This window comes from Oncorhynchus gorbuscha, linkage group LG06, assembly GCF_021184085.1.
Source record: "Oncorhynchus gorbuscha isolate QuinsamMale2020 ecotype Even-year linkage group LG06, OgorEven_v1.0, whole genome shotgun sequence".
Lineage (NCBI taxonomy): Eukaryota > Metazoa > Chordata > Actinopteri > Salmoniformes > Salmonidae > Oncorhynchus > Oncorhynchus gorbuscha.
Genome location: NC_060178.1, coordinates 92,061,276 through 92,072,524, shown reverse-complemented (window position 1 = coordinate 92,072,524; position 11,249 = coordinate 92,061,276). Strand labels below are relative to the sequence as shown.

General features: G+C 43.4%; 1 protein-coding gene across 1 annotated transcript in view; it reads right to left on the bottom strand.

The window, feature by feature from the left end:
* Positions 1 to 488: 488 nt before the first annotated feature.
* Positions 489 to 11,249, bottom strand: part of LOC124038543 (sorting nexin-29-like) — a 177,152-nt gene continuing 166,391 nt past the window's right edge. The window contains exons 20-21 of the mRNA XM_046354554.1: positions 2,458 to 2,597; positions 489 to 1,078 (exon numbers count right to left, since the gene is read on the bottom strand). Coding sequence (XP_046210510.1) covers positions 949 to 1,078; positions 2,458 to 2,597 — 270 coding nt within the window. The 3' untranslated portion in view covers positions 489 to 948. The remainder of the gene's footprint in view (positions 1,079 to 2,457; positions 2,598 to 11,249) is intronic.

The window sequence follows — 11,249 nt, the reverse complement described above, 5'->3', positions numbered from 1 at the left end:
TTGCTCATATTATTGATGTGTACAAACTGATTTACATTCTAGGTTATCATCTGCTACTTCCTGTTTACGTCTTATTTTAGCAGTTCTGATTGGACAGCTGCCTGGGGGCAGTCATAAGAACAACTTCCATCAATATTTGCCAAGTAATCTCTTATTTTCTTTCCAAGTCCAGTAATCTCTATTCTTGAGTAATATGTACTGTATGTATTTAAGTTAAAGCAGTGCACACGTTTCATGCACTTGATCAAGCTTCTCTTCAAGCGTTCATCTACGATCTATTCACTGTTAAGTCTCCTGCTAAGTTACATTCAGTTCACAATCATTGGAACGGCTGGATAGTCAATCCAGCAGATTTATTTGCATTGATAAAATCCTTAAATTGTGTGATGGAATATGACATTGTGCAGATTATCGTATGGTAACAGTTTGGTAACAGAAATATAAATGATGAACGCCCATCGCTTTGGCTAATGTCAGGTAAAGGGTTGATGTCAAAATCAAAAATGGCACCAAAATGCTGACATTCGCCAAGAAAAAAACATTGATAGAGAACACATTTCTATATGTCCCCTCACTGCAAAGAAGCTAGAAAACACTGACCATGATACAGTTTCACTACAAAACTGAGTAAAATTAGGAAACAGTCCCCCCCCCATCTTGGTTCAATGTCTGTTGTTGACCCCACGTGTGGTCTTTTGAGTAAAATCTTTAGGCAGGGTCAGAGAGAAGGAAGAGTCTGCCTCTGTAGATCCCAGAGAGGGAGGATATAATGTCCTGCTGTTGGAAACCTGTAGAAAGCCTAAAGGAGGAGCAGTGTCATGCCTCTCGCCTGCATAGCCATTAGCCGTTCTGTCCCTCTCTATGGCTCATAATCCATCCAGGAGGAGCACCAACAAACTCTTCTGTTTAATCCAATCAAAGAGGAAGTCACATGTCAGAGGCTAAAGGTTAGAGGTCGCCGCTCTGGGGCTCTAGGTTGCGGCCCTCCTGGTTGTGGCTGCGCCCAAGTATGGGGAAGCTTGATGAGGATTTGGACCGGGCCGTCTTACTGCTCCCCTCGCTGGCCACTGGAATGTCCCTGGGGGGAGACAAAAGGTCAAGAGGTCAGTAAAGGAAACCAGAGGTTAGTAACGTAGCTATGATCCCTTATTGATGTCACTTGAAGGAGTGAGGTTAAGGAAGGATTTTTAAGCCTCGAGACAACTGAGACATGGATTGTGTATATGTGTCATTGAGGGTGAATGTGCATGACAAAATATTGAAGTGGCTTTGTACAGGGTATAGTAGTAGGAACCAGGCTCACTGGTTTGTGTTAAGAACTGCAACGCTGCTGGGTTCACACTTAACAGTTTCCTGTGTGTATCAAAAATGATCCACCACCCAAAGGACATCCAGCCAACTTGACACAACTATGGGAAGCATTGGAGTCAACATGGGCCAGCATTCCTGTGGAACACACTGGACACCTTGTAGAGTCCATGCCCTGACGAATTGAGGCTGTTCTGAGGAAAAAGGGGGTGAGCACCTCAATATTAGGGAAGTATTCCTAATGTTTTGTACACTCAGTGTATATACCTACAGGCTTTAAAGGGATGATTTTGACCATTTGGTTAATTAGGGGTGTTTTGAAATGCAAATGGCCATGGTCACGCACAAGTACTGAGGCTGAGAACAGTTGGTATTTGTCAATGGTTATCTCCTACTGGTGTACATTTGACACTCGTAGGATTGTTTGATAAATCACACTATTTATACAACATTCTAAATTCCGTTCGTAAGTAGTATTTTAGAATAGTTTCTACACAATATTTATAAATGAGGCTAGAACTCTGTTTTCTGTGTGCCATTTTGGGCAGAACGTGATGACTGCTGAAACTAAGGGAACACTTTTGGGGTGAGGTGAGACAGAGTCCATTCCCAAGAGAGGAGTGAGGAAGTACAGCTTTTGACGAATCGGGTTTTCATCTCTCTCTTTCTTCCTCTCTCCATCCCAGCCCCCTCCTAACCAGGGACCTGTTAACAACATGGCGGACACAATTTTGGATGGGTCATCCAGCCTATCGTGAATGTAGATATCAGAGGATAGATCAACTCTGCTCTTTATTTGATCTCAGTTTTAGAACCTCTGTGTTATGACCTATCAGCTGCCAGAACAGGAAACTAGATTCTTGTCGGGATCTGTGATTGGTCGTGCTCATTGAGAGGTCACAGCCTCAACTGGTGTGGGAATTGGTGTGAACAACGCAATAAATGACTGGATGCTATAACTGGGCTGGCTCAACAAGCCACCTTGAAGGTGTTTACTGAACAACTAGCATTATCTAGAGGACTCAGATGTGTCAGGCAATATATTATTAAGAAGCACTTTGTAAAATGTGTGTTTACCATGTGGCAATTCAAACTCAGATGCACACTTTGAAGCACGTACACACACAAACAGACAGTGGGGTCACTCACAGGCAGAAGGGCAGCAGCTGCAAGAGGGTCTCCTTGGTGGGTTTAGCAGAGAACTCTGGCAGGGTCTGGATCAGCTTGTTCAACACCATCCTCAGATACGACTGCAGCTGTTTCCTACGCTCTTCTACAAACCTGGCATCCTGAGGACAGGAGAGGAGAGGTAGACGTTAATACTGTACATAGGGAGGGGGGAGAGATAATTTTGTAAATTGGTTGTTGATCATTGCTAGACAACCATTTCAGTCAGAAAGTCAGAACAGTAACTCGGCCACCAATGTAAATAAACCATTAAAGGAGACAGATGGGACCATATCTAATCTGACAGCCGGCATTCTTCCCCACCCTCCTACCCTACACACTTGCCAACTCTTCCCTTTCCTACCCTACACACTTATCAGCTCTTCCCTTTCCTACCCTACACACTTATCAGCTCTTCCCTTTCCTACCCTACACACTTATCAGCTCTTCCCTTTCCTACCCTACACACTTATCAGCTCTTCCCTTTCCTACCCTACACACTTATCAGCTCTTCCCTTTCCTACCCTACACACTTATCAGCTCTTCCCTTTCCTACCCTACACACTTATCAGCTCTTCCCTTTCCTACCCTACACACTTATCAGCTCTTCCCTTTCCTACTCTACACACATATCCACTTGTAGGATTCTTCATAGCCATGGCATGTCTCTCCTCATCAAAATGCTAGGTGTATAGTGAGCAGTGAAATTCTATCACAGATTCAACTACAAAGACCAGGGAGATTCAGTCTGCTTTCCAACAGACACTGGGAGATGAATTCACCTTTCAGCAGGACAGTAACCTAAAACACAAGGCCAAATCTGCACTGGAGTTGCTTACCAAGACGACATTGAATGTTCCTTAGTGGCCAAGTTACAGTTTTTACTTAAATCTACTTGAAAATCTATGGCAAGTCCTGAAAGTTGTTGTCTAGAAATGATCAACAACCAATTTGACAGAGCTTGAAGAATTCTGAATATAATAATGGGCAAATATTGTACCATCCAGATGTAATCGCTGCCAAAGGTGATTGTAACATGTATTGACTGTCTCCTCTACTACCACACACAATCATGGTGTACGTGTGTAACTAAGGACTGAATATGTTGTTGTAGTGTGTTTTTCCTTCATGTAGAAGAGTATTTACAATTAGTGTCTCACTCTCTCACTCCGTAGTTCTTGTTCTGCCACCGTCCCTAACCTGTCTGTTCCAGATGTCTCATGAGACAATGGAGAACGTGCATGTTTATATGTACACACTGTACACAGCATGGACATCAACACTGAAGGCACAGACACAGATACATTAAGATATTGCTAGAAGAGTGGAAGGCAACTAAGACCGATGCACACAGGCATGTTTATCCATGTGTGTGTACAGACACAAGAGGACCACAGTCCTAGTGAGGCAGACATGAGGACATGGTGACACAAGAGGACCACAGTCCTAGTGAGGCAGACATGAGGACATGATGACACAAGAGGACCACAGTCCCAGTACATAGAGCAGTATGCACAGCCATGCCACTTCACAGAGAGCTGATGCAGATGTGAGTCGTCCTAACAGAGGAAGGCCAACACAACTCCAGCAAAGGATCATGACCATGAACAGATTTGTGAGGTTCAAAAGAGTTGTTTGCGATGGAACTGAAATGCAAAACTTGTGACGGGTGTAGCGAATAAAAAGGTATCCGCCATAGGGAATCCCAATCAAGCCATGAGACAAACATACCGCTTTTAACATGGAAGATACATCATGTAAACAACGACATGTGAACTATGTGGTTACGAAACAAGGCAAACTATGTGACAAGTAAAGCATAAAAGATCACAAGTCATTCAGGAATGTTCAAGACCTCCACAATGTTGCTCTTTGTCATCATTAAAGGTGTTACATGCATATTAAATGTGAACACAACATAAAATATTAATTAATTATTGACAATCTTATATATTGTTATCATCAGAAAGATTTTGTTCAAAAAACAGCTAACAGTTCATTGATTTGGTTGAACCCCCTAACACTTCCTCTACAAAGCAGTCCAACAGGGGAGGAAGTGCTCTGTGATTGGGTTGAACCCCCTAACACTTCCTCTACAAAGCAGTCCAACAGGGGAGGAAGATAGCAGCGATCGGAAAGTGGAGTGATTTGATTCAAATGAAAGGAACACTGGAGGGAAAGATGGAGAGAGAGAGCGAGGGATAGAAATATAGAGAGGGAAAACGTCCAAATCAATAACAATTCTCTGTGAATCAGAGGAGAGACACCCTGACAGTTAAACTCTGGGCAGAGGGAGCAGAGCAGACAGACAGTCCCAGCCTTTGATGTCATCATTCTTCCTCCCGCAGTTGTGGTGATGGCGTGGCCATCAGGACAGATTTGATGGGCGCACTCGGGAACATTTAGCGTGTTTGCCCACCGAGCCCTTGACATATCAGCTGTTTAGGAGCTGTCAGTGGCAGGGGAGTGTGTGTGTGTGTGTGTGTGTGTGTGTGTGTGTGTGTGTGTGTGTGTGTGTGTGTGTGTGTGTGTGTGTGTGTGTGTGTGTGTGTGTGTGTGTGTGTGTGTGTGTGTGTGTGTGTGTGTGTGTGTGTGTGTGTGTGTGTGTGTGTGTGTGTGTGTGTTTGTGTTTGTTGCTATGTCAATGCAGTTAGGAGATTTTCAGATACAGCAGGATGCCGAGTGATGCTCAGATACTGTTGCCGTGGTAATACATTGAGCTGGGATTCTTACGTACACTTGCAGTTATGGTGCTTGACATATCACAAAACTGAGATTTATTACAGTTTCATCACACAACACGACTTGTATTCCATTCCATGAGTCATACACCTGATCCTGCAAGCTAATACAGATATAGTGGGGAGAACAAGTATTTGATACACTGCCGATTTTGCAGGTCTTCCTACTTACCAAGCATGTAGAGGTCTGTAATTTTTATCATAGGTACACTTCAACTGTGAGAGATGGAATCTAAAACAAAAATCCAGAAAATCACATTGTATGATTTTTAAGTAATTATTTTGCATTTTATTGCATGACATAAGTATTTCATAACCTACCAACCAGTAAGAATTCCGTCTCTCACAGTCCTGTTTTTTTATTTAAGAAGCCCTCCTGTTCTCCACTCATTACCTGTATTAACTGCACCTGTTTGAACTCATTACCTGTATAAAAGACACCTGTCCACACACTCAATCAAACAGACTCCAACCTCTCCACAATGGACAAGACCAGAGAGCTGTGTAAGGACATCAGGGATCAAATTGTAGACCTGCACAAGGCTGGGATGGGCTACAGGACAATAGGCAAGCAGCTTGGTGAGAAGGCAACAACTGTTGGCTCAATTATTAGAAAATGGAAGAAGTTCAAGATGACTGTCAATCACCCTCGGTCTGGGGCTCCATGCAAGATCTCATCTCGTGGAGCATCAATGATCATGAGGGAGGTGAGGGATCAGCCCAGAACTACACGGCAGGACCTGGTCAATGACCTGAAGAGAGCTGGGACCACAGTCTCAAAGAAAACTATTAGTTACACACTACACCGTCATGGATTAAAATCCTGCAGCGCACCCTGCTCAAGCCAGTGCATATCCAGGCCCGTCTGAAGTTTTCCAATGACCATCTGGATGATACAGAGGAGGAATGGGAGAAGGTCATGTGGTCTGATGAGACAAAAATAGAGCTTTTTCATCTAAACTCCACTCGCCGTGTTTTGAGGAAGAAGAAGGATAAGTACAACCCCAAGAACACCATCCCACCATGAAGCATGGAGGTGGAAACATCATTCTTTGGGGATGCTTTTCTGCAAAGGGGACAGGACGACTGCACCGTATTGAGGGGAGGATGGATGGGGCCATGTATCGCAAGATCTTGGCCAACAACATCCTTCCCTCAGTAAGAGCATTGAAGATGGGTCGTGGGGGGATGGTAGGGGACGCCATGTGCGACTGACGTGTTTTCCGTTTGCTCCCGCGGTATTCTTAAAGTTTATGTGAATTCTGCAGAAGAACCGTATTTATTTTCAAATATTAATTTGGTGATCCCTTTCCGTAAAAAACAAGACTACTTTGCTTCCGAATGTCAGCATGTCGACCAAACATAAGGCCAAAAGCATGACTTTGAGAAAACCCGGCCTACAAGACCCGCTCTCATCACCGCCCTCTCCTGAGTCTGAGGGCCCGGGGACGCACACTTTAACCGGGGGCGCGGCTTGGCCTGGCGACGCTGAAATGAACATTCTTGAGGCCATCAAACTACTACGCTCTGAGATAGTTGAAATGAAAACACAGGTGGTTGCTACGATTGAGGCCAGAATACAGGAGGTTTCTGATACTTTAAAAGCAGATTTAACCATCCTGCGGAACGAGACTGTGCCAGCAATCACAATACTCAAAACAACAACTGCGTCACACACTACAATGATTGCGGCAATGGAGGCCTCCGCTACTAATGTCTCCAATTTAACTACATCCCTGGAGGCTGAAGTTAAACGCCTAGCTGCGGATTTGAAAAAGGTGAAGGAGAGCTGCGTGAGTCTAGAGGGATTCTCTCGCCGCAATGATCTGAGACTTGTATCGGTCCCAGAGTCCGCCGAAATGCATCGAGCCACGGATTTCGTTTCGGGGCTGCTGAAGGATGTTCTTGCCTTAGATGAAAAGCCCCTGATTGATCGAGCCCACCGGTCGCTGCGCCCAAAGTCCCGGGATGGGGAGAGGCCCCGTGACATAATTCTTCGAGTGCACTTTTTTCATGAGAAGATGGAGATCCTCCGACGAGCCCCGCAATACCACTCTGAGCTTTCAAGGACAGAGCTTTTCCATCTACCAGGACTACTCCCCCACTTTCCAGGCAGCGCGCAGCTTTCGGACAGGCCAAACGAGTACTTCAGGACCATCCAAGTGTGAAGTATGGACTGCGATTCCCGGCCCGTTTATGGATATCTCACGAGGGTAAAGACTACACATTTGAATCTCCGGATGAGGCTATGGCTCACATTCAACGTCACATCAAGAAGTCTTGAATATGCTCACAGTTCAGCAACTGTTGTTTGCGTACTGTGAATAGTAAGTAACACATTTGTGGTACAATTATGCTTAGACATAACAGGCTAGTCTTGTATAGTTGGTGAAAATATTCAGGCTTATTTGAGGTGATCTAATGTTTTGATCGTCTGGTGTGCGTGCCGTGCCTTATCTCGCTCACCTATTTAGTTTGTTTACACATTGTCTCTGTGACTCAAAATATTTTTGGTTATTTGTTTACTGCATTCGTTTGCATTGACCCAGTTAACAGTAAATGTCTCCCGAGGCTACACGGTTTTTGGGGCCTCACTTTAATTTTAAAAGTTTTGAGCGTCATTTATGCCCACCAACGTTCAGCGTTGCGCACACAGTTTTTTGGTATTGGTTGTAAGCTGTCTCAGCTTGAACTAGACTACTATTATAATTACTATTATTTTTGATTGTCTTACTACGATTTCCTTACTTCAAATTAGATTTTTGGCTGAGAGCCTTTATACATTTTATTTACTTTCCCTCTCAATGCCTGTTATAAGACTGGGAATACAATTATATACATCTAAAGTGGTGCTTTTGTCATTCTGTTTGCACAAGGCATTCACCTTTTTTTGTTTGTTGAAAAAATACACACAAATCTTTCTTTTTGCTGCTTGATCCACTAACAAAACGCGACTTTAAAGAGCGGGACTGTGGGTTTAGGTTTAAGGCCGCACTCTCACAGACATACTGTGCAAAGAGAACATGTTCTATTTAGGCTTGTACCTATTGTCTGGGATGGGGGGAGGGGGTGGGGGGGGCAGGTTGAATTGTTCAGTTCTAATGTTGTCATTCTGTCTTTTTAGTTTTTTTATCTGTTTTTTTCTGTGCTTTTTCCAAACATTTACCACCGTACATTATTACTCTGAGACAAGTTATTCTGGGGTTTTGGGCGCTCATTGCTTTTCCCTTCTATGCTCTAATGACAGGGTTGAATAACGGGAATGCCCAGAGGGGCCGAAATAATACGATCAAGTACATTTCTTGGAATACCAAAAGGGTTAACAACCCGGTGAAGCGTAAGAGGGTGTTGACACACTTAAAGGGTTTGAATGCAAATATTGCATTTCTACAAGAGACTCACTTGAGGACTGGTGAGCATTTTAGGATGCGTAAGGACTGGGTTGGTCAAGTGTTCAACTCGAACTTTCATAGTAAATCAAGAGGTGCTGCTATTCTGGTTGATAAAGCTACTCCCTTTGTAGCTTCTGAGGTTATTGCTGATCCTAAGGGACGATACGTCATAGTAACCAGTGAACTGTTTTCTACCCCTCTTGTTTTGGCTAGTGTTTATGCTCCCAATTGGGATGACACAAGTTTCATTTCTTCCTTTCTGTCTACTATTCACAATTTAGATTCTCATTTGTTGATTTTAGGGGGGGGGATTTCAACTGTAAAATGTCCCCAGGTCTTGACAAGTCCTCACAAACAAATACAGGCCCATCTAAATGTGCCCTACTTATTCAATCCTTTCTTCAGAAATATGCTATGTTTGAGGCCTGGCGTTTCCTACATCCTACAGATAGACAATATTCCTTTTATTCTCATGTTCATCAAACATACTCCCGGATTGATTACTTCTTTTTGGACAAAAAACTTCTGCCTAACCTTCAGCAGTGTACTTACGAGAGTATTGTTATCTCTGACCATTCACCATTAGTGTTTGAACTAGAGTTTCCCCAGCGACCTCCTATGTGTTATCAATGGCGTCTCAACCCCATTTTACTCTCAGATAAGGAGTTTGTCAATTTAATCTCTTCTGAAATCACCTTATTCCTAGAAACTAATTCAACAGCAGGTATGTCTTGCTCTACCATATGGGAGTTTCTCAAAGCATACCTACGTGGCCAAATTATTTCTTATAGAAATTCTTATTTCTGATAGAGCTCATATAATTAAAGATGGACTTTTATAACTAACTCTGACGTGTGTGTGGTTTGCTCCCATGATTCGGTAAATAGAGGAAATTTCCACGACAATCCGTAAATCTGAGGCCTCACGTTTAATCCCACAAATAAGGACCCCGCCTGGTGCCACCACAGTTATACATAAAGAGATCAATGATCAATTTAAACAATTTTACTCTGCGCTATACACCTCTGAATCCCCTCAAGGCCCCTTGCTGATTGACTCCTTCTTTAATGGCTTGAATATGCCTTCAATTGATACAGACTCCCATGACTATCGAGAAGAATAATTTACACTTGAGGAGATTGCAACAGCAGTGTCCGCAATGAAAAGTGGTAAATCACCGGGTCCGGACGGTTTTCCAACCAAATTTTACAGGACGTTTTCTGGTCTGCTTTGCCCATTCTTGTCTCGACTATTTGGAGAGTGCCTCAATACTTCAAAGCTACCGCCTAGTCTTTATCAGGCTTCAATTTCATTACTACTAAAGAAAAACAAAGACCCCCTGGAATGTGGATCCTATCTCCCAATCTCGCTTTTAAACTGTGATTACAAAATCCTAGCTAAGCTTTTAGCCATCCGTATGGAAGGCTTGCTGCACCAAGTAATACACTCTGACCAGACTGGCTTTGTGAGAAATAGGCATTTATTTTTCAATATTAGGCGCCTTATGAATATACTGTACTCCCCAGCATCGGAGGACCCGGAGGTGGTGGTCTCACTTGATGCCGAAAAACCGTTTGACCGCGTTGAGTGGGATTACCTAACAGCTGCCCTTTATAGATTTTGCTTTGGCCCCAAATTCATTGCGTGATAAAGATTCTTTATTTTTCCCCCATGGCTTCGTTACGGACTAATAACTTGTCCTCTGACTATTTTCCCTTGCACTGCGGATCCAGACAGGGTTGCCCACTCTCCCCCTTGTTGTTTGCTTTGGGAATCGAGCCTCTCGCCATTGCACTACGCTCTAATGATGCCATTCAAGGCATAATCAGGGCGGGCTGGGAGCAGAAAGTCTCGCTATATGCTGACGACCTCCTTTTGTTTATCTCCAACCCTGAGACCTCATTGCCACGTGCCCTATCTGTTCTTAAAAAGTTTGGATCAATCTCAGAGTACAAGCTGAATCTAGGCAAGAGTGAGCTTTTTCCGGTAAACAAGGCTGCTTTAAAGTGCTCTTTTACAAGTTCTCAGTTTAGGATTGTCCGGGATCAATTCACTTACTTGGGAGTAAAAGTGACAAGGAAATATTCAAATTTGTTTCAGGAAAACTTTGTTGCTCTAGTAGACAGATTGAAACAATCTTTTACTTTTTGGAATTCGCTACCCCTTTCTCTTATCGGAAGGATTAATGTCATTAAAATGAATGAGTTGCCCAAATTTTTATATTTATTTCAATGTTTACCCATTTTTATTCCAAAGTCTTTTTTTATTTACACGATCAAACATTCATGCATTTTATTTGGGATGGCAAGGTACCACGGATTGGTAGAAAACATTTACAGAAGCCTCGGTCATTGGGGGGTTTAGCTCTACCAAATCTTCAGACATACTACTGGGCTGCAAATTTCAGAGCCGTTCTGTACTGGCTGCAGACTGATCCTACTGGCTCTAGACCACTCTGGGTCCAGATGGAGTCTGAATCGTGTAAACCTACAGCACTTTCCTCCGTGCTGTGCTCGTCTCTCCCAGTGTCCCTAGGCAAAAGGTGTGTCAACCCAATTGTAAAGCAGTCTCTTAAAATTTGGAATCAGTTCCGTTTAGCCTTTAACCTCCGAGGCTTTTCTCTATCAGGCCCAATCAATCA